Source organism: Phragmites australis, chromosome 4, assembly GCF_958298935.1.
Source record: "Phragmites australis chromosome 4, lpPhrAust1.1, whole genome shotgun sequence".
Lineage (NCBI taxonomy): Eukaryota > Viridiplantae > Streptophyta > Magnoliopsida > Poales > Poaceae > Phragmites > Phragmites australis.
In genome coordinates this window covers 8,997,207-9,021,236 of record NC_084924.1, presented here as the reverse complement: position 1 = coordinate 9,021,236, position 24,030 = coordinate 8,997,207, and the positions used below count along the sequence as shown (strand labels likewise).

Sequence of the window (24,030 nt, the reverse complement as noted above, 5' to 3'; positions counted from 1 at the left end):
TTCCCTGAGGTTCCACACAAAGAGTGCTCGGGAGAGAATGCTCGGGGCTGCACGTGGCGGCCCCCGAGCATTCGGTTCCCCGAAGGATCGTGCAAGAGTGCTCGGGAGAGAGTGCTCGGGGCGTGCGTGGCCTGACACATCCAACTGCTCCCGCCGCAGCGTCAGTCCCTACCATGCTTTGGCAGAGGGGCATGGGGCTATTAATTGCATGGGTCCCGTCCCGTATCGCCGGTATCATCGCGAGGATCGTGTTCCGTCTGTCGCCCTGCTGTGGCAGAGGAACAAGACAGGGCGGGCACGCCGGGTTGCTCTGTGGCTGCCCGATGGGTCCCCTCCATGGCGCCCGTTGCCAGGGCGTCCACAGTGATAGGTGACCGGGCGGGCTGCGTTTTTTCACCCTCCAGTCACTTCGCCCAGAAGAAATGATGACGCCTTTCCCAGTGATGGTGTCGTAGCAGGCGAGTGCTTAAAAGAGCCGGCAACACAGAAGCAAAGAAAAGCTCTCGGCTGGACGCGAATTGACTCACGAAGAAGACCAACCCCACAACGAACCAAGCCAACGGGGAGAGACACTGTGAACAAGGTTGAGCACAGCTCCAGCCGAAGAACAAGGAGCCTCAAGCTCTTAGTTCGATCATATTTCTTGTAACCAGCTACATCCTTGAGGGATCTCCCTCAGGACAGTTATTGCATCCATACAGGAGTAGGGTATTACGCCCCCGTGCGGCCCGAACCTGTCTAAACTCCGGTGCATTTACTTCTTTCTGCACTAGGTCATCATCCCCCACTACCGGCCGTTGCATTTACTCTCATTCATTTCTCCGACGAACTTATTCAGGATCATCCCCCCGGCCGAATCTCTAAAAAGGGGTCTCTCGGGATCCCTGCGACATGAGTTAATCCTCTGACAACCTTGCTCCACAACCGAGGTTCCAACTACCTCTAAACAAAGCTAACTTGAATCGTAGTTCCCACCACTGTGATCCACCAAATCTAACTCAAAACCAACCCGTGAACCATCCGACTAATCATGTGAGAAGTCCATGCCGCTCATGACCGAGAGCATGGTTGATATATCAGTTTTCACTTTGCAGAGGTTGTATACTTTACCCATAAGACATATCCTCCTTTTTACCCATGTCGATCAACCTTACACACTTCCGAGATATGCGGCCAGGATTCCACTGTAAAACCTTTCCAATGCCTCTCTCAGCACGTGTCGATTCGCTGAGGTTTTACCGTCGTACATAAGTGGAGTATGCCCTCCACCCCAGAAGCCTCATCTTACGTCTTACGGTTACAGGAAGTACACCCTTCCATTCTAGTACCACCAAATGACCTCCAAGATCCTGAGAGGGTAGCGAATTACTCGGTTAGATTCGTCCCATACCAGACTTGTAGTTGTACTGTTTTTATGGGTGATCACTCCACAAATCGGTCCTTAATATGGTCTGGGCAATAGCGTCAATATCCCACACAGGGAGATAACCAATATCTGATAAAGCCAATATTCTTGCCTAGAACACATCTACATGCCAACTAGCATGTCAACTTGCCCGGACCCTACATTCCAAGAAGCATCTTAGCAAAGTTCAACATTATTAACCAAAACCCATTTTCTTATGCTACCTACAAGTAAGCACAACTAAACATTTTCTACCCAGAACTTGACAACCAGACTATGGCTACAAGAAAGGTTATGGAAAACTAGTAAACCCTAATAATGGGATATCATATTTGACGAAAATGCAATTTGTAAAATAAAATTTTATAAAAAATATATGTAAAATGTTCAAGAACATTTGCCTTCTCCATTGAGTTGTTCAAAATCCCCGAAGTCTTGATCCTGGATGTTCTCGAATGCCTCTGGGACAAACTCCTCTACAAGTGAGCAAACAAACAACACTAAGATCAAACACTAAACAAAGAAAACAAATAAAACAAATACTAGAACAAACTAGAGCACAATTTTAAGAAGATTTAGGCACAATAACCACCCAAATTGGTGCAACGATGAGAAAACTACGGCTAAATGAATTTTTAACCAACTAAAAACGATAAAACCTATTTTTTGGAATTAAACCAATTTTTAAAAGGCTTAAAACATTTATTCAAAATTTTATATAATTATTTTAAAGCATAAAACTAATTAAAACATTTTTAGAATTTATTTACATTTTTCTAGAAATAAAACTAATTTATAAGCAACAAAACATGTTAAAAGAATTTATTTTACTAAATAAAACGTATTTAAAACCTTATCATAATTAATCTATATTTTCTAAACTATTTTCCAAAATAAAAATTTATTCTAACATTTTTTTCAATGATTTTTACACTAGAAAAACAATAAATAACGTTTACATAAATAAAAATAGAGCAAAAAATTTTAAACATTTATATAAAATATTTTCTATTTTCTAAAAAAATCTAAACATAAAAACCTATTTTTAGAATATTCAAATTATTGGGAATTATTTTTCTAAAGGAAACTTGGATTATTACGCAACATTGACGTCAATGGCTGACTAGGCATACTGACGCGGTTCTGATCTGCTCACTGGACCACAACGTAGGACAAAAATGATGACGAGACGCGTTGACGAGGCACATTGACTCATCCGAATTCTATTTAAAATCTACGTCACATGCTTCGATCGGGTGACCGAGATCTATCTACTACGAAGGGTATCCATCATCTACTCTACGTCGTACATCTAAGATTGAACTACGGGAGAGTGGGGCTACCTCGGCTCTGGCTGTTCAACGGCGATGGCGACCGCTTCCGCAGTGGTTTACGACCGGAGAAGGATGGAGATGTCATCGCGACGACTGGAACTCAACGACGAGCGGCGGAGCGCGGCCAAGTGACGACAACGAGCTCGTTTGAGGGTTTGGATGGAGTCAAGGAAGACCGGGACAACTTGGCGGCGTCATGCTTCAACAGCGAAGGTTCGATGACCTCAGGAGCTCGATGTGGTGGTGGAAACTCAACAGCGGGTGGTCGAAGATGACGAGGTGCAGACAGGGAATGATGTCTTGAGCTCGGATAGCGTCTAGGAGGCTTAGAGCGGCACGACGATGATGGCGGGGTGCAGCGAAGCTTCGACGATGCCGCGAGAGCTCTCTAGTGAGGGGAACTCGATGAGGTTTGAGGGTTTGGGCGCGGTGGAGTGCAAAGAAGCTTGGCCAAGGGGTGAATCGAGGTTTAATAGAGGTTGGAGGGTGAATCGGGGCTGGACAGTGGGGATTGATGATAGCGGTGGAAATTTGGGTTTGGTTTCCATACTCCTCGTCCACTTTCCTTCACGATTGATCTCATCTTTATGGCGGTCTTCAACGCGTGCTTCAATTACCAAATGAATATGGCGTCCTTCCTTAACTCGAGCACTAATTCAACGGATTTCAAACGAGCGGGGCTGTGAAGATGGTGATAGAGGATTCAGGAGAAGAGAGAAGGAGCTAACAGGCGGAACCCATATGGCAAAGAGAGAACATAAAGAGATTAGAGGGAGGGAGAAAATGGGCGTGAAAAAGTCCACCACAGACATGGCCCTACACAGAAAGCTCCCAAAGTCCAGAAGACAGAAACAAAGGGGTTATCTTTCTTGTGTTTACAACCTTTATGAAGTAACCAAAGTCCAAATTCAAGTCTAGCATATGATTATCTTACATAATGAGATGCAATGTGAATGCTCAAAAGTAAGATAGAGTATTTACAAGAGCAACTCCCCCTCACACAATGTCATATGGATGGCACACTCCAAGCTCTCATCTCAAATAGATAAATCTAGTTGCATCTAGAGGCTTCGTAAATATGTCAGCTAGCTGATGTTGGATATCAATGTAGCTTAACTCAAAGTCTCCCTTCTCATTATAGTCTCTCAGAAAGTGAAATCTCACATCTATATGTTTGGTTCTTGAATGCTGAATTGGGTTGTTGGCTAAGCCGATAGCACTAGTGTTGTCATACAAAAGTGGCATACTCTGGAAATCCAACCCAAAATCTCTCAAGGTAGCAACCATCCACAAAATCTGTGAGCAACAGTTAGCAGGAGCTACATATTCAGCTTCAGCAGTAGACTACGCAACGCTAGACTGTTTACGAGAAGACCAACACAAAAGAGAAGTACCCAAGAAATGATAGGTACCAGAGGTACTCTTCGTGTCAATTCTACAACCAGCAAAATCCACATTCGAAAAACCTTGAAGAGAGAGAAGAAGTGGCAGAATACCAAAGATCATACTCCAAGGTGTGCTTGAGGTACCTGAGTATGCGTTTCACCGCTTAGCGGTGAGATGTCCTTTGTGAAGCTTGGAAGCGCACACAAGCAAACGACAAAGTGAATGTCCGGTCTTATCGCCGTCATGTACAAGAGGGAGCCAATCATGCTCATGTACTCTTGTTGGTCCACCTTCTCTCCATCTTCATCTGGATCAAGCATTGTCGAGGTAGCCATCGGTGTGGCCAAGGGCTTCACATCGCTCATGTCGAACTTCTTCAGTACATCCTTGGTGTACTTCATCTAGTGGACGAATATACCTTGCTTGCATTGCTTGATTTGTAGTCCGAGGAAGAACTTGAGCTCACATATCATCGACATCTCAAATTCCCTGCTCATAGTTTCTACACACTTAGCCACAAGAGCATGAGAAGAACCACCAAAGATGATATCATCCACATAAATTTGAACAAGTAGGAAATCATTGCGATGCCTGAGAGTGAACAAAGTTTTATCTACAGACCACATCTCATACCCATGCTCTAGTAAAAAAGACTTAAGCCTATCATACCAAACTCGATGAGCTTGCTTAAGCCCATACAAAGCCTTCCACAACAGTTGTAATATCACAGTCAAACTCGAACACAAGTATTAAGGTTACATGGTACAAAAGGTTACAAACCATAGTGTATATATTACAAACCTGGCCGAATGGTCAACAAAACACAGCGAAACACAGAGCCCAAACCACAGGCAGCTAGGGTGCGAATGCGACTCTAGAGACTACTCCTCAGTTCTGTCTTCACCTCTGGCGTTGGCGGGATCCGCCTCTTCATCTGAATGATAGCAATAGTGAGCACGGAATGCACTCAGCAAGCTCTATACTATTTCAAGTTGTTGATAGATGCATAAAGGGGTAATTCAAGGATAAGGCTCTACGGTTTAGTTTTGTGCGTAAAGCGGTTTATGCAGGTATTCTATTGTATCACATATTCTTGATATTACTTAGTTTAAAACCGGCTGACAAGCTTTATCTGGGGTTTCTGGGTCCTGGGAGGGGCTACACCTCACTCCGCAGTCCCTATTATCACGTCTGGTGTACCTCTAGTATCATACAGCTTCTGGCGGAATGAGCCAGGAACCTCATCACACGAACATCTAGTCCACACACTCACTCATCAAGACGCACGCCCCCAGAGTCTAGTCATCAGGGTCACTTCTTTCGCATGTCCATGACCGTGGACACGGCTATTCGAATAGATTTACACTCTGCAGAGGTTGTACAACTTTACCCATGCGATATGCTCAGCCTCCAACCATTGCAAGCGGAGGAGCAAATCATATCGAGATCCTCCAAACACCTTTCCTACCGGGCTTTTCCACGAGACACCCCAAGTACCAGAGACCATGTTCAGAATACCAGATTGGCTATGTTGTCTCTCGAAATATTCAACAGAGGGCCAGATGGACACTTGGTTTCTCACTGCTCCCTAGCCGCCTAGTATTATGCCCAACCCAGTCCGGTGAAAGGAGAGTCAAGTCCTGCCCATTTAGGACGCATGGTTGCACGGGGGTGGCTAAGTATGACAGCACAATGACTCAGTCCTTAGCCGGCCAGAGCAGGTATCTTCTGGCAATGAACACCACAAAGGTGACTTAAGCCCCCAGGAGCATCCTCGTCCAGAGTACTACTCCACATACCCTCGCCAAAACAGTTTTCACCTATTTTTACACATCTCCCACCATATCCCACACGATGTCAAGGATTTCACATCCATCACAGAATTCATAACCATCAAGGATTCATGATATATGAGTTAACATTGATAACAACAAATCTTATCTTCAAGGAGAAGTGTTTTAAAAGCGACGTCTCCGAGGAGACGTATTCCATCCTAAGCATGCTAGATATCAAGGTGTCGTCTATCGTTAATATATTTAACAACAGGTATTCCTAGGGTGATATGTATTCTGGATGATGACATGTAAGGTATGGCACTGTTGATAGGATTAACTACTACAAGTAGTTTGAAAGAAAACGCAATATATAGCACATGCGATAATAAGTCCGGTTTTAGTTGATCATGTATATTATTTGAAAACCATAGGTTCAGTATGATCAAGGAGATAGGACTTGCCTTCTCCGAAGTTCTCTTCAGAGTCTTGGTTGTAGTCTAGATCCTCTTCGCTCCTGATGCTTCTTGCGCAGCACTCGCAGAACTCTGGTTGCTTTGTAATTACGACTACGATCAATAACGGCTATACTAGAAAAGAAACAATTAATACAAAATGGAAAACCAAATGAGCCCTAATGGACTACACAATGTGACAGATGAGTAGATCTCTATTTTAGATTCTATTTTAGATGAATTTCGGCAAAAGAATCGCCGAAATCGGAGCCAGAACGGAGAAGTTACGGGTCCCGGAAGTTTTAATCCAAATTAAATCAGAAAAATACTAAACGGCACTGTTCATGAGTGGGACCCACTGAACAGTACTAGTTGGGCCGAGATGGGCCCAGATTGGGCCGAGTTCGGGCTGGGCTGCACAGTATTGGGCTACACAGTATTTGGTTGCATAGTGCTGGCTGCACAGTGTTGGGCTGGCCCGCTGGGGTGCGGCCCATAAATGGCTGGGCTGGCCTGGTAGGCCGACGGCGCTCGGGCCGAGCCGCGGCCCAGTAGGCCAGGCCGTGTCGCGGCTATTGGCCCGCCCACACGAGCGCGTGGGCTGAGGCTACGGCCGGCACGGCGCGAGCGACGGAGGGGAGGGGCAGGAGCGGCCGGTGGCGAGAAATCTCGTGATGGTGCGCTTCGGGGCAGCTCGCCGGCGTGGGATTACGACGGGGTTTCACGAGGGGAAATCGACACCGAGCTTCTTCTCAAAATGGTGAATGCAGTGGGGAGCACGTCGACAGCAGCCGGCGACGAATTCGGTGCCAGTCGGTGGCCGAAGGGGGGGGGGCACCGGGGTGGCCAAGGATCGGGCAGCGCTCCCCAATATTGGGAGGCGCCAATCCGTTCCAAAGGAGGGTCCTACGGCTTCTAGTCATCACGATAGGACGGCCGGCGACACGAATGGGGTATTAACACACCGACGGCGAGCTAAAGCGTGGCAGCGGAAGTCACACCTATGGCGGCGCACGGCAACCGGCCGAGAGGAAGCTTGGGGGCGTATACATGCTATTTAGGAGGGGGCATCAGGGGCTTGGGATGCTCACCGAGCTCAAGGATGGCGAGGAGCGGGACGACGACCGGTGATTCGTCGATGAGGTGACGGCGGCGCTGATCGACTGCTGGCGCGAGCGGGCTCTCGTTGAGCTCCTGGCGAACGGATGATGGCCCAGGGACGGCGGAAGGGCCCTGAAGCTTCCTGGCAGCACGTGGTTGGAAGTTCAACGATGGCTTGGTGTGAGAGCGTGGATGCGCGACGGCGGCAATGGAGTGTGGGGAAGGGAGGGGAAAAGAGGATAGGGCGGTGCTATTTATAGCGGAAGAGGGAGCACGGGAGGGGGCAGTGTGCGTGTCGTCGGTGGGTAGCGCGACGGTGAGGTGGCAGAGCGGCGCCCACCATTTTTCCCGCGGCGTGGGCACTCTGCGCCGGCCACGCGCAGACGGGGGTGCAAAAGTCGCGCGAAGCCATCCCATCGGGCTGCGGGGAAGAGAGAGCAGAGAGGGGGGGGGGGGAACGAGGAGGACGGCGGATGGCGAAGCGCGGCATCGTGCTAGAGGAAGAAGGCAGCGTGCGGGCGGGGCGCGGATGCGCGACACGTGGTCGGTCCAGCGCGGGCGGGGCGCGAACGCTGCCGGCGCGCGCGCTTCGTTCGGCTGGGCCGACCGATGTGTTGTTGGGCCGAGTGTGCGCGGAGAAGGAAAGAAAGAAGAGCGGGTTGCAGGCGGGCTGAAAGCGGAGAGAGGAAGAAATCGGCCCGGGAGTGAAAAAGAAAAAGGAAAAGGATTAGGAATTAATTTCAAAGGAGAAATTTGAATTTGACTTTGGATTAGGATGAAACTAATTGGAAATTCCTGAATTATGAGTTAGAGGCAGAACTCCGAGATTTGGGAACATGATTTGAATTTGAATTTGGACTTAGGATGGAAAGAACTTTAAGAATGGATTCGAATTCGAGAGATATCCAATTCAAACCACCACTCAAAAATGCATCAAAACCAAAAACCGAACGTGAACGAATCAACTTAAGGCAGGGATTACCTTAATATAAATTTGGAGCATTTTAAAATACTTAGCCAACTAATACCAGTATCAATACTCACACACATACTTTCATGATTTTATGTGGCTTTAATTTACTATAAAAATTTTAAATTTGCACTAGATTTTGCTATTTAATTAATATGTTAAACTCAGTATGTCACAAGTGAAGCCTCCGGTGATCACCTGTGCACACATCGGACCATCCGGTGAGGCTACCGCAGCAGACTTTCATATTTGCACCATTCTCGGAAAAAATTAGTCTGGTGCTCACTTTCACCCACACCGGACCTTCCAGTGAATGAATTTTTCTCTGCCTCTACGCTGAAAAGTTCCGGTGCTCACATCTGCCACACACCGGACTATCCGGTGAGTATAAGCTTCTTGCACCGAGACAACGATACAAACTTCAATTGTTTTCAATTTTGGTTAGACAAAATCAACATTGCAGTATATAATCATGCATATGCTAATCAATAAAAACCACACAACGTCAATCACTCATCACACAAGAGAAAATAAGATATATTTTAACTTGGTTTCTCATACCACATAGTTAGATATTAGACGAAAACCAGCCGCGCACTTAAAACCTAAATTCAGGTTCCGATTTCGTCTGGACTAGTGGCCCCTTCTCAAAATCAATATGATTTGCCCGAGCTCAGAATCAAATTGCTTCAATTTTTTAGATGGCCCAGTTGCTCGAGTACAACCCAATCCGGTCAGCCTTCGTTCAGTTCCCAAGTCGATGCTCACTTTGCTGAGGAGCTCAGCACTTTGGGTTTGCACAAGAACAGGTATCGCTCTGAAGTTCCGAACTCGGCCTGAATAGCGCAACCCGACCGCAATGGTCAATGAATCTTGTCTACTTCGCTGGACTGCATCCAAGGCTGCTTTAAAACGGCTTCAGCCTGAACCTACCGATGAGCAACACTTGCAACTTTTCTACCGTGATAGATTCATCGCCATTCGCCAGATTGTTCGGATAATGTTCTCGAATGTTGGTTCGTGGTCCATCGCCGGGCCACCTGCTGCAGCTCTATTCTAAGCCACTCCAGCTAGCTCGACCATGCCAGAGAAAAGCCCAGGAATGTCACGTCCCTGGCTAAGCTGTAACGATAGCAGCTAGCTAGTAGAGAGGACCCCCTTAAACCGGTCCACCTGGAAGGGATAACTGGATCGACACAGCACAAGTGCGGCCCTAGCTACTGCGTGCTTCACTCGTACTCGTGCAGGGTGGTCACGCCAGCGAGACAAGCTACCATCCCGTGGCAACACGGTGGCGGTGGTCACCACGCCACGCGCAACGGTTCGTGCTACCCGTTCTGGCTAAAACAAGCGCAAAAGCTCACGAGAGATATACCTGCGGTGCGTGCCTACTGGCAAGTTGCAGCGCGTACGGTGCGCGCTGCGACTTTCTTTTTTTTTGCCGGGGAGTAAACGGGCATGAGACGGCAGATAGGGTTAAAAAAGCATCGGTTACCATTCGAAACGTGCGGTAACCGACCGTACTAGTCCTGCTCAGTTTTATGTTTCGAATGGTAACCGACCGTACTAGTCCTGCTCAGTTTTATAATACGATCGGTAACTAAATTTTAATTAAAAATTCAAATTGATTTTTAAAAAACTCAAAAAATTCAAAAAAAAACTCCATAAAAAACTAGAGGTAATTATAAGACTATACGTGAAAAGAATTTTCAAAAACAATATCGTTTGTATCACCAAATAGCCACTCAAACATTAGGAGTTCGTAAAAAGGCCGAAACAGGTCGAATGCACAGTGAAATCAGCCCATTTCAACCCAGCTGAAATGGATAAGGACAGCCGGCGTTCAGCTCACGTCGGTGCACAACGCACTTTCCCCTTGCGTTTCTCCACAGCAAAAATCGAAGAAGCGTCGCCCGGCTGACCAAATTCGCGGTAGTCCGGTGGACATCCGACGTCGAAGCTTCAGTTATCGAGCGATTAACGTCGGTAATCGACCACATCTGAGCGGTTACCGTTCACCTTCAAAGAGCAGTACAGAGCGCCTGATGCCGAGTGATTTTCGAAGATCCTTGTTCGGTAACCACCCATTTACTAGCGGTTTTTCATATGATTCGTTCGGTAATTGTGCTTAGGAGGTTGGTAGTTCGTTGTGTGGTCGATTAGGACGATTTAGTGCTTGATTCGCTCGGTTATCGGTCATTTACTAGCGATTTTTCATGTAATTCATTCGGTAATCATTGTTAGGAGGTCGACAGTTCGTTGTGTGGTCGATTAGGACGATTTAGTGGTTGATTCGTTCGGTTATTGACCCTATTGCGTCGGTTTTAGCCTGATGCACACGGGTGTTACCTTGTAGTGGCAAGGGTTATTAATATTGGTCAAGTTAATTGTTTCTTGAGATATTTATGCATGACTAGCAACATGCCAATACATGTTTATCAATTTAACATGCATGGACATAATTATTAGTAGGTTAACCATTGAGCTTTCTTCTTCCAATAGAGACAATACAAACTAATCGATGGCGGATAGAGATGTGGTATGGCAGCACGGAGACAATTTGGCCCCGGGGTTTAGGTGAAATTACTGCAATAAGGAAAAGAAAGGCAGTGGTGCAGCAAGGTTGTAAGAACATTAGGTAGGGCGCGGATCGAATGCTATACATTGTGATAGGGTGCCTCTAGATGTGCGTGATTATTTCAGATGTGAGTTGGATAGGACAAGATATAAAAGGAAGGGAAAGACCGAGGAGAGGTTTCGGAGACAAGAGTCAGCAAGAGTTCAGGTAGATTTGACAAGCGATAATGAGGATATGGAAGAGTAACAGGTGCAACATGGAGGTGAGTCATACGAGCATGGAGGTGGCAGTGGAAGTGTCAGAGGAGGCACTATGTTAAAGAATATGCTTAGGAGAGCATCTTCAATCAGGGAGCCAGCACCAAGTATCAGATATTATAATGTTGCTGTAGCAAAAGCCCCTGTACAATCGAGGATTGACACCGGGTCATGGAGTGCGAAGGGGAAGAAAGCGAATAAAACTATTGGTTTGGCATGGTCCAAATTTTTCCACACTTCAGGTATTCCTGGTAGAAGGGCGGACGATGCATTCTTTATTGCTGCAGTGAAAGAAACATAGAAATAGGGTGAGTGATTAAGTTTGTAATGAATTTATTGTTGTCATATTTCTTTCTTTTTGACTTATGACCATCTGTTCTATAAGAGGCGAGGGTGTACCATCTCCAACTGGTCGGGATATAGATGGTAAGTACCTGGACGAGAATGAGAGTGCATTGAAGAAGATATTTGACAACTGGAAGCTAAAATGGTCAAAATCATGTGTGATTCTTAGACTGGACCGACACTCATGAGTATTATTAATTTCTTTTTATATTGCAATGGTCGTATATTTTTTCACAAGTCCGTAGATGCGACTGACTACAGTCAAGATGCAAAGTGTTTGAACAAGGTACATTATTTTGCTAAGTTAGTAACATAGTATTTCAATTGTTGCATATTTATTTAGTTGATTCGTTTATGCAGGAGATAAGAGCAGTGGTCAATGATTTAGGGTCATAAAATATTGTGCAGATCATGACTGATAATGGGTCCAACTCTAAGAAGGCCTGTCAGGTTCTCAGAAGGGAATATTCTGCTATCGCGTGGCAGCCTTGTGTGGCGCATACGATAAATTTAATGTTGAAATCAGTTGGTGAATTTAGAGAACACGACATGATCATTCAAAGTGCAAGGTCCATATCGCGATGGATGTACAATCATTCAAAGCTATATGAAATGATGAAGACCGCAATTGGTGGAGAGTTGGTGAGGTGGAATGCCACAAGATTTGGCACAAACTATCTATTTATTGAAAGCTTTCTACGCCGAAAGGATAGGTTCATGCAATGGATGGCATCTAGTGAGCTCCAGTAATCTCGCTACATTAGTTCTGATATTGGGAGATATGCACATACTTGCCTATCCAGCTTACTATGGTGGGACAATCTTAAAATAGTTGTTGATTCCATTCATCCATTGTATGCCTTCCTCCGATTTGCTGATCAAGACAAGGTGCCAACATTGAGTGAGATGCTCCTGAGATACATCGTTGTCAAACAAGAGTACGATTCATTGTATCACAATGATTGGGATTCTTTTGAAAAGTACATGGCAATTGTCGATCGCAGAATGCATGATCTAGCGAATGGGACCTACATGAATGCCGGTGATACACTCCTACCACTTGCATTCTTATTGTACTAATGCTTATGGTTCTAGTGCTTATGGTACTAATGTTTTGATCATCAACTTGGAGCGGCCGCCTTGAACCCCCGCACTCACTATGCGTATGGCACATGTCCAAACTTGTTCAAAGATCTCCAGGGTCATCATTGTCAGCAGCTTCTTCATCTCAGCTACCACCAGCTTCATCATCCATGCATCCTACATCTACCTCAGAAGGGTCTACTCTAGCTCCCTCTCTACCGGAACTGCCCTCCTTGACATGTCCTCCATCCTCTTCATGCATTACCTGCCGCCCTGATCCTTCCACGGTAGTCACTGCATCATCTTGCACCACTCATTGCACTATATTTACGTATACCCCCATATCAAAGTTCTCTTCTAATGTCTTGCGTGAGTACAAAGCTCATGCAATGTTCCTTCTTATCTCGAACAACGTATGGACAATGATCGAGCTGTTTGAAATAAGCCGTGACCGCACACCCTCTATAACAACAATATAGGATTACTGGTTCACACACAAAAGGATCATAACATGTGATTTCAGGCCATCTAGGTCATTAGTTACCTCAACCGAACTTTCTATGTGTTATCAGTTTTGAACTGTTACAAGTCTTCCGTACAAAATTGTGGGGCATTCTCCATAATAAATATGAAAAGTCATATCGTATTTGCTAAACAAATGTACATCTAATAAAATAACTACTTAGATGTATATACGATACACAACTAATTACGCCCATTGGTAAATAATAAATATATTAACAATACAAATTAAATAGTACAATACTTAACAATACTAAATATTTAAGTAATTAAAAATGCTAATTAAATCATCAATATTGAATTCAAATGAAATAATTAAATAGGCTTACACCACTATCCATCCATCATTCTCATCACATCCCATCCCTGGCCACCTCTCTATCCATTCAGTTGCTTGATGCACACCACTATTTTAATAGATTGAATTAAATACTAATTAAGCAGGTGCAAACCACTATTAATTTAAAATTGAATTTTACAATTTTCAATGCATTATGATTTTAATCAAATCTTTCTATCCAACCTAAGCTTTTTGAATCTTTCTGAAATTTATTTTTTCTTTTTCCTTTCTTTTTCTCTCATTGCACCAACATTCTACTTACACCTATGGAGAGCATGCACGTAGTAAGTCATCACCCTACGCCACCACTAGCACAAAGTGTCACTGCTAGACCATCATGTTATTAAACTAATTGATTAATCTAATTACACTGACTAATCAACTTCACCCTAATTACAATTATACAATCTACTTGCTTTGACTAAGTAAATAATTACTATTATACAAATTTATGCTAATTACTATTACACTAACTAAGCAAATAATCAAATTCATATAATCAGACTAAGCAAATAATTATACAAATATAATTGAATAGATTAAACAATCTACTTACTCTAATTACTATTATTGCTGCAAGTATTAATTAAATACATAATTTAAGTACTAACTGTAACTCGCGGTGCTGCTCCTCCTCGCCTCAGATTGATTCTCCTCACCTCGCGCTACTGCTCCTCCTCTCCTCTTTTGCTCACGCTTCTCGTCTCCTCTCTTCTCACAGCGCTGCATCTTCTTACCAGCATGCGTCTCCTTATAGCGAAACACAGTAGCGCAGGGGCTAAGACACGCGAGCACGTGGGGATAGCAGCACGTGGGGTGCTGTTAAAACCAACAAAAGCCAAAGGAGCCGACGCACCGAAAGCGGCGACGTGAAGAGACGGTAACATCACACCAGCCTGTATTTGACGCCTGAGGTGTTGAATACAGCATTATGCACCGTATTCGGCACCTTAGCGAATACAGAGAGTTTTAAGCACACGAGGTGTCGAATACGGCAAATATAGGCTGGGCTCATCGTTTTTCAGTGCCTCAGGTACCGGAATCGATTTTTCAGTATTTAAGGTGTTAAATACAGGTGCTAGATTTGTAAATACGTCGATATATTATCTATTTTAGCAAATACGGTGGTGTTTATTGTCTATTTTTGGATTTTTGTCCAAATAATAAGAATAACAACAAGGAACTAAAGACTTCTGTATAATTCATAATAAATGTTAGTTCTACCATATTAAGTTCGGCTTCTTCATCAAACAGAAAACATACGATGATTTAATGTGTTTCTGTGTGGTCATGGGGACACAATCGAAGAAAAAGCCCAAGAAAAACTTGAAGGGTGAGGGGCTGAGAAGGGGGAGCGGGCACTCACCGGAGACAGGGCAGTAAAGGGAGCGGCCATCACCGCCATGTAGGTGGGGAGCCTTGAGCTAGCACCTGCGTTGTTGCGGCCACACCCTGCCTTGCTTGTGGTCGCGGCGCGGCCACTGCGGCCCCCACATGGCAGTCCTCTCGTCTACGCCTGGGCCACCTCCCGCCACCACTTGGCTTGTGGTTTTGTGGAGGTGGCCTCTAGCATGCGCCTTCGCCGCCTCTCGCCTCTGCCCTCTATCTTAGTATCGTTTGTGCTTCTAGGTTTTGTGAAGAGCTAGAGATGTGGACTCGTATGTGTGCGTGGGGCATATCAGCATGGGCCATCAAGCGTCAGATGAGGTCGTGGGATGATGGGCCAGTGGGGTGGGCGTGGCCTTAGGCAGTTAGGTCATATTATGGCCACGTGGCTTTGGTTGAATACCTAATACATACCTAATAGATAAATACTTGATACATATCTAATGAATGAATACCTGATATATTATACTATATATATAATTTTTTTTAAAAAAAATAGATATACATCTGTACATCCATGCTCTTTACTAGGCCCACCCCTGGGTGCCGGGCTCTTTTGTTTTCGGTTCTGGCAAAGCCCGGAAAGGAGAGGGCTGGAGGGGGGCGTGGTCCACACACACGACGCCCCTTCACGGGCCACCGCGCCGCACGCGCAGTCGACAACACGAACGCCACCGGTCCGGCGGTCGGCCTCTCCACCCAGGTCCCAACTCCCAAGTGGCTCGTCCCACCTCGCCCTGCACGCGCTCACCACCTGATGAGTTGTGCCTGCCCACCCCTCGCCGTCAGATCCCGAGCACCGCCCGCTCCGGCCAGGGCGCCAGCCGCGGTTGGTTCAAGTGGTGGTTTCCGGCGGGAGCTGTCGAGTGGCGTGCATCCCTCGCGAAACTCTTTTAGAAAACACGAAGATGGCTTTACATTCCTCTAAAAAAATGATGTGTTATGGCAGTCCTGCAGCTACAAGCATCTATCCCGTGCCGCTGCTTACACACACATACACGGCAATCTAACGACCGGTCCACCGGGAAAACGACTTTTCTCGCATCGCCAACGCGGGCAACGCTTGCGTGGTCCCAGGCCAGCCAGACCGGCCGGCGAGGCCAGCCAGACCGGGCACGGCGCTTTCCCACACGACAGCGGCGCTGTCCGATTGGCGAGTCAGCGTCGGGTCACAGACAATCCAGATGGAGTGGGAGAGATCACAGATCTGCACTGCAGGGCGACGACAATTCGTCAAGAAAGTCCAAAAATATACTACCCGGTTACGTGTGCTGTGCGCATCTACCGAACCCAATTTTGGGAACCCTGGTGTTGAGATGGACACGAAGCTACTAGCCCACAGCAGGAGTCCAAGCACAGCAACACCTCGCAGCTACCTCACGCACTTGTGTACAAGAACTGGACTGCGCCATCGCCGAATACGAGTATAAATTGAACACATCTAAAAACTGCAGTGTATGCTTTAGATTTATAGTATGCACATCTATTTTTAGTAAAAAATATTTGATCATAAGTATTTTATTCTATTTTTAGATTTTTTTTACATACAGACTTGCAACATTTATCTGTAACCAACTTCAATGCATAGCAAAAAATAGAGAAATCATTTAATAAAAAATCATCTATTCGTCTGCCTCTTAAATACAGTTATATAAACAATTTTATGAAAAATCGTAAGAAAATTAGAATGAATCCGTGAGCAATTATGAAACAGGTTAAAGCAATTCAGATCGGATGTTCAACAAGTTTTGTGAACAAATTAGAACCATTAAAGACAATAGCTACAACATATTTTCAATAAAAAAGAACAATTTGTGATTAATTTTGCTGCAAATAAATTTTAGAAAAATAAATTAGTTTAAACACGAGCAATTTTGTATACTTTCAAAGCAAAATAGATGTTCATATCATAAAACTAAAAATATACCGATGCAGTTTAGATTTTACCGTATAAATTTTAGGTTGCAAGTGTGCGTTCACAAACAAATTGAACAGGGCCATGCCCTCGAGTCACTATCAGACAACTGGATCGCAATTCCAGTCTCGCTCTCACCAGATACACACGGGTGGGTCACATCGTTCTCTCTGCGTTGTCTTACCTTAATTTCAGGCAGGTAGGCGGGCAGCAGACATTTATTCAGCAAATCGGCAATGCATTGCTGTCCGGGTTCCTTTCGCAGGTGCCGGTAGGTTGGTTCCATGGGAGTTCAGTTAGTGTTGTGGTTTTGCAGTTTGCACGACCTGGAACTGTCTAAAAGCTTCGGAGTACAACTGAAGCTGGTGCGTTGTTTGGTTGAGCAGCCTCACAGCCTTCACGTACAAGTGTACAACAGCACATCAGGACTTGTCCCTTTGGATGCAGCTTCTGCTTTGGAGATTGGAGCCGCATCCGGCCCTTCCAGGTACCAAAGCCAAACCTATTGGTTTTTATACTTCCAAGTTCCAACCTGGTTATACTCACATGACATGATGACAAGGTATCCATTTGTTCAATGATTATGGACAGATAGGAGGCCTGATCAAGGCCAATAATTGATCTACTACTGGTAGTGTACAAATCATCCAAGAATGAAAACAATACAGTGAAATGACCGTAGCTGAGCTGCTACCGCAATGTACACGGATAAACCTTGATGTTTTTCCTTTCTGACGAATAAAGGACCACCTTCATTTGCAACTGATCAATCAGTATCCAACACAACACAACCCTAACATTCTTCTACTTTAACCTTAGCAAACGACATACTGATAGCAAATTCGCAAGCTTCCAGGTAATTCTCGACTCAAGATCACAGCATACATTATCAAAGGGCAGCTACAAGGCAATACAGGGCCAGAAAAGGGAACATGAAGAGACTGGGGTGAAGAGACTAAAAGAATGAACAAGGATCACTTGAGCCTTCTGCTCTCTCAGAGCTTGAGGTGCACATGCTACCTGTCTATCTTCCATCAGCGGAGGTGAATGACTCTGCAAATCCTGAAGGCCTTGTGGGGATGCTTGTCTGAGTGTTATCCAAGCTCGCAACGAATGAAGAGGTCGCGCCATCAAAATGGCTGCTATCCTCAAAGGCCTGCCATTTCTTCAGTGCCTGAGGCAGCGTCATGTCCAGGTCAATACCATAGCTGTCATCGGAGTCTGGATCCGATGGTTTCCACACATCTGAAAGAGTCGAGAGCACATTGACAGCATGGCCCATGTCCGGCCTCTGGTGTGGTTCCCTAGCGCAGCAGTGACCAGCAAGCTCTGCAACAGTGCTCACACTAGCAAATGTCTCCTCGTCAAGGTCAATAACTGGGTCGATTGCTTTCCAGAAAGTGTCCTTGTTGAGCTGCATTCTCCGGAACCATGTAACTAAGTGCATGCTATCCTCAGGCTGAGTCTCATCAAGTGCCTTGCGCCCAGTGATCAGTTCCATCAAGATGACACCAAAGCTGAAGACATCAGCTTTTGTGGTTACTCGTCCAGTAACTGCATATAATATGTTCATTTGTATTAGACAAATGTTGCAGGTAGCAGATATGAAATCATCAACAAACGCTTCTCAAAATGCAGCTTGGCTCAAATTATCAATTAGGACAATGCAGTAAGATGATCCGGCTATCGATATAGATTATCCTGTTTTCTAACTCGAAGATGCTGGACAATGCTAGCTGCCAGCTGAAGGTACAATTAAATCTGCATTAATGCTCTGAGGCTATTGAAAATCCTGATAGTTATTAGAGGGGAAACAGTCCAGAGGGCAAACGAAATCTTCAGTATATGAATAGGGTTGTTAATGTCGGTGGCCACATTTATAAATCACCCTGTTTGTACACTGTATGGTGGACATGTATAAATCGCATTTTTTGTACAATGTACACTGTAACATCCGTACATTGTATAAACAGAAAATTGCTTAGTGAGCACCTAAAGTATCTCTTATCGGAAAATTACGAGTCTTCCAAAAAACAAGGCATGTGAATTGAGTCACAACTGAATGATCATTTCAGCGGAAAATTATCGATATGAAACTATTCAGTGATACTTTTAACAAATATGCCATAGTTTAAATATATTGTGCCTGTTGACTGAACTGAACACAACGCATCTAAATACTTCAGCAAAAGAAATATAGGATGATTACCAGCATACTCTGGGGCAAGGTACCCAAACGTGCCAGCAAGTCTTGTCTCCACTGAGACACACTTCCCATCGGCTGGTGCAAGCCTGACCAATCCAAAGTCCGCCACCTTTGCCTTCATGTCGTCACCAAGAAGTATGTTTGATGGTTTCAAGTCTCTGTGAATGAAGGTCTGCTGGGCAAGGCTGTGCAGGTACTCGACACCCCTTGCAACATCAAGTGCAATGATCAGCCGCTTCTTCCATTCCAATGGCCGCAGATTGTTTTGTGTCCACTCAAAAAGGTGTTCACTCAGTGTCCCTTGTGGCATGTACTCATACACAAGAATCCTCTCATTGCCATCAAGGCAATAGCCAAGCAGTGACACAAGGTTCCGGTGACGGACCTTGGTCAGCACAGCAATTTCTGATTTGAACTCATTTAGTCCCTTGTTACCCATCACACCAGCCTCCATTCGCTTCACGGCAATCTTTGTGCCGTCATGAAGCTCACCCTTGTAAACGGTGCCAAACCCGCCTCGACCAAGGATGTTGTCCGCACTGAAGTTGTTGGTCACATTGCGGAGAACTTGGATTGAAATGACCATATTTCCACTTTCAACAACGTGAATGTCCCGTGGACCACTGCTCGCTTGGCTATATGTCTCGCTTGCATGAGCACCACCATTAGTATTCCCCCCTGCAACTGTGATTTTAATCATGTCATCTGACCCTGAGTGCCGGGGATGGATGACCATTGCATGCGGACTCTGCACCCTTCCGAAAGGCTTGTGCTTTCTCTTGTAGCAATAGAATCCTAATGCAGCAACAACGCCTAGTCCAGCAACCACACCAACCACTGAGCCTGCAATGACCCCAACAGAAGATGAAGAGGATCCCCCATTGTTTCCACTGCCTCTTTCACCAGATGGAATGTTGCTGCTGGTACCACCTGATCCTGCTGTTGGAGCAGGAGCATCCTTGCCAATGTTTGGGTTGCCATCAGTTTTCACCAGAACATTCTTGGCAGCAAAGGTAGGTACTTTCCCATAAAGATTGTTATTTGATAGATCAACCTCGCTCAGTGCAGGCAACACGGCAACCTCCTTCGGCACCGTTCCAGTAATGTTGTTATTAGCAAGAATCAGCTTCTGCAGCGACACAATCTTCCCAATGGCCGGTGAGATGCTCCCGCTGAGGCCCATCATTTTAAAATTCAGCGTTATAATGTTACCCTTTGTGTCGCATGAAACACCAAGGAAATTATTAATACACGGATCATTCCCCTTCCAATTGTCTGCAAGCTTCACCGGGTACATGAACCCAGCAGCCACCTCGAGCAGCAGGCTGACACGGGGATCACACGGCTCTCCAGCATTCGGCAAGCATAACCGCTCTCCTTCTGCCATCATGTCCACCGTCACCCCATCACTATCAGCAAACTTGGGCATCGGCCCCTGCAGCAAATTATTTGTCAGGGTCACCTTCTTCAAAGTCTTCAACTTGACAAGACTGTCCGGCACCGGCCCGGTGAACTGGTTGTCGCGAAGCTGCAAATCCTGAAGATTAACAAACCCCGCAAAGTCCGGTAAGGGCCCGGTGAAGGCGTTAGATTGCAGCCACAGCTCCTCCAGAGACGTCATGTTGGTGATAAAGCTAATCGATCCATTGAACGGGCTGTCCCTGGCTTGGTTATTGAGCCAGAGCGACAGCAGCGATGCGCCGGCCAGAGACGCCGGCACGGGCCCGGACAGCAGGTTGTAGGCCAGATGCAGCCGCTGAAGCGACGGCATCGCGCTGCTGAAGAAGTCCGGGAGCGTGCCGGAGACGTTGGCGTTGTTTGCGGAGAAGTTGTTGAGGGAGGAGCAGTAAGCAAGGTCGGCGGGGAGCGTCCACGGCGCGAGCGGGTTGTCGTCGATGTCGACGCCAGCGATCGCGGTGAGCCCGCTGAAGAAGTCCGCCGGGATGGAGGTGAAGCTGTTGTTGTGGGCCAGGAGAACCTGGAGCTCGGAAAGCCCCGCGAGTGAGGGCAGCGGGCCGGTGAGCGAGTTGGAGTGGACCTCGAGGCGGATGAGCGCGGTGAGGTTGCGCACCTCCGGCGCCAGGGTCCCCGTCAGTTTGTATCCCCCGACCTGAATCGCGGTGACGCGGCCCGCCGAGTTGCAGGACACCCTGTCCCACGGCTTCGGCGAGCAGGGGTCGCCGGCGATGTCCCAGCCTAGCGCCTTGTCCGCGCCCAGCGCCTTCGCCACCGCCCGCATCGCCGCCGCGTCGGACGCCGAAGTCTCCGCCGCCGCGTCTACGGCGAGAACCAGGGCCAGGAGCACGGGCGCGCACCAGAGTCCGCCGCCCCCGCTGCGCTCGCGTCGCCGCCGCCGCACGGTGGAGGCGGTGGGAGACGGCATTGCGTTAGAGAGAGAGAGAGGAGGGAGAGGAGAGAAGAGAGAGGAACAGAAGTAGAAGTTTTGGGTGGTGAGATTTTAAGTGAAGAGAGAGAGAGAAGAGAGAGAGGGGAGTACAGGGCACATGGGAAGACGGAAAGGGCCGGTGGGGTGGGCCCCAGCCGTGTGAGCGTAGCGCCGATGCAGGTAGGGTTGCGCCCCGGCGCGAAAATGACGGAACTGCCCGTCGCGCCGGTTTTAACCCGGTCTCTCGCACCGGCGAGGGTACCAGAAGCCGGGGAAGGCGACGCCAGCTCAAGCCCGCGCTCCCGCTGACGCGTGGGGACCATGTGCGGCGGGCCGGAAAGCGGGATCTCCGCGCCAAAAGGCGGCGCGATTTCTGTCTGTCTCTGCTCTGGAGCTGCCGAGCAGAGCCGGACGGCCGCGTGGGGCCCACCGCGCAGCGTCACGGTCATTCACGCCCGCGGTGGGGGATTCGCCGCAACGGGAAGAGAGGGCTTAGGAAAGCTGGAGTTTTACGATGGAATTTGGATCTGTTTTGATTTTTAAAGATTTATTTTTTAAAAAATAGGTCTTTTATCTTTTGGAGATGATTCTATTTTTTAGAATTTTTAATACTATATATACATGATAACATCTCTCATTATAAACATAAATGAATAAAAAATAAGTAGTTTTTTTTCTTATATTGTCTCCTTTTGCAATTGTTTTTTCGAAGTATCACTAAACTATACATGGTAGCAGCGTTTTCTCAACACGTTATCAGCACAAAACTCTACCGAAGACCAAGCTAACGGAACGAATCTGCAATGCATCGACATCATCGTCAAGCGGGCAGATCATGACCTAACCTATATGCCCTACGTGGTATGAATTTACCAGACATAAACATGCTACGGTATATGTATGATGAACAAATATATCATTTTAGGTAATAGATATGTTTGCTAGATCGTGACTTGTATGTAATTGATTCTCACGAAGAGGGGATTGAGCCTCTGTGTCAGCCCTGCCAAGTCGACTCTGCAATTCGGTCGCCACCTGTACATGGATGTCCTGAGGCAGAGGAAAAGAATTGATCGGAGGCTTACTGCTGCTGCCCATGGCGTTGAACGGAGATGCGGCTAGAGGCCCTGCTGGCCTGCACGCCACACGTCGCCCCATCTACTGGCCTACATGCCATGCAACGGCTAGAAGCCCTGCCGCCTGTGCCATCCCCGTCAACATTGTTGTGCCCATGCGCTACCCCTACACAGATTGAAAAAAGGAGAAAAGGCTTGCATGCCATCCCTGCTAGCATCCACCCGAAGGCCATGTCAGCCTGCTGCCCTCCCAGCCTCTCCCATGATCATTCGATCGATCAAGCAGTACGCGTAAGGCTGAACTCCTTCGCTGCATGCATGGATCCCAAAGGACTAGAACAAGCAGTGTGCGCAAGGACTAGAACAGAACATGCAAGCAGTATGCGCATGAACTAGAACAGAATGATGCTACATACATACATCGATCAAGCAGTACACGCGAGGACTAGAACAAAACTTGCATGCATGGAAAAGGCTCTGGCGGAGCTTGCTGCTACCGCACAGGCCAAAGCTCTACCGGCCAGAGCCCATGCCGCGCGCCTCCGCTTGCGCCGTCGCGCACCGCTGTCCACCCCCACACCGCTAGCAGCTACAGCTCGCACGCCTAAGTCGCTGCACGTGGCCATCCCGGCTAGCACACCATCTCGTCGGCGCTTGCTGCACCGAGCACGGCAATCGACCGCACCAGCACGTGCACGAATGATGGTTGTGGGTAGGGTTAGAAACCCCAGTGCACCGTCAAACCAGGCCACACGGCTTTATGGGCCAAGGCGAGTTGGGTCATGCCAGCCTGACAAGAAATTTGCCGGAATAAGAAAAAAAGGGGAAAGTTTGGTGGGTCGGCTAGAGAGAATATGAAGGGGCCTAAATAGAAAAGAAAAAGGGCATACATAAAATTTTCAAATTAGACACTGCTGTTTTTGGAAATTACGTAAATCCTAAAGTTTTGCGTATAAACCCTTAAATTTTGCAGAAAACCCTGAAAATACTTTTTCTTGCAGAAAAGTATCTCTAGAATCTGAATTTGTATTTGTGCAATATTTATTTCTATGTTATGCAAATTAGATACTGTTTAACTGCTTGTTATGCATTTAAATTCAGTAATATTTATATAGTAGTATAGAAAATATTGAAAAATTTGCACAATCCAATTTAGCAACACGATGCAACATTACTAGTAGTAATATTTGCGTCATTTGAATATGAAGATGGCTAGCATTACGAATAAGAAGTTCGCTAAGCTGAGTGCACATGGCTACAACTATCTCACTTGGGCGTCAGATGTCCAGATTGTACTTAGAGCGAAAAAGCTCTGCGCTGCCATTGGCCTAGGAACAAGTAGTGCAATGGTTTTCACGAAGGATGAGAATGATCAGACACTTTATTTTCTCTACCACCATCCCTCCCCTACTTTGAAGGATGAGTATATGGCAATGAGCAACACTAAGGCACTATGGGACGCACTGAAAGAACATTTTGAACACCTTAAATATACCATCAAGTCTCTTGTAGA

At 46.5% G+C, this 24,030-nt stretch overlaps 1 protein-coding gene across 1 annotated transcript; it reads right to left on the bottom strand.

Annotated features, from left to right (window-relative positions):
- Nucleotides 1-17,688: 17,688 nt before the first annotated feature.
- On the bottom strand, nucleotides 17,689-21,638 carry LOC133915584 (receptor protein kinase TMK1-like). Its single transcript, XM_062358797.1, has 2 exons — nucleotides 19,059-21,638; nucleotides 17,689-18,403 (listed from the first exon to the last, which is right to left on the bottom strand). The coding sequence occupies exons 1-2, from the start codon at nucleotides 21,436-21,438 to the stop codon at nucleotides 17,874-17,876; spliced, it is 2,910 nt and encodes a 969-aa protein (XP_062214781.1). The 5' UTR covers nucleotides 21,439-21,638; the 3' UTR covers nucleotides 17,689-17,873.
- Between the last annotated feature and the right edge of the window lie 2,392 nt (nucleotides 21,639-24,030).

Coding starts and splice junctions, on each gene's coding strand:
- LOC133915584 (XM_062358797.1), bottom strand. CDS start 21,438: ATGCCGTCTCCCACCGCCTCCACCGTGCGGCGGCGGCGACGCGAGCGC. Junction 18,404..19,058: donor CCTTGCCCCAGAGTATGCTG/GTAATCATCCTA, acceptor TATTATATGCAG/TTACTGGACGAGTAACCACA.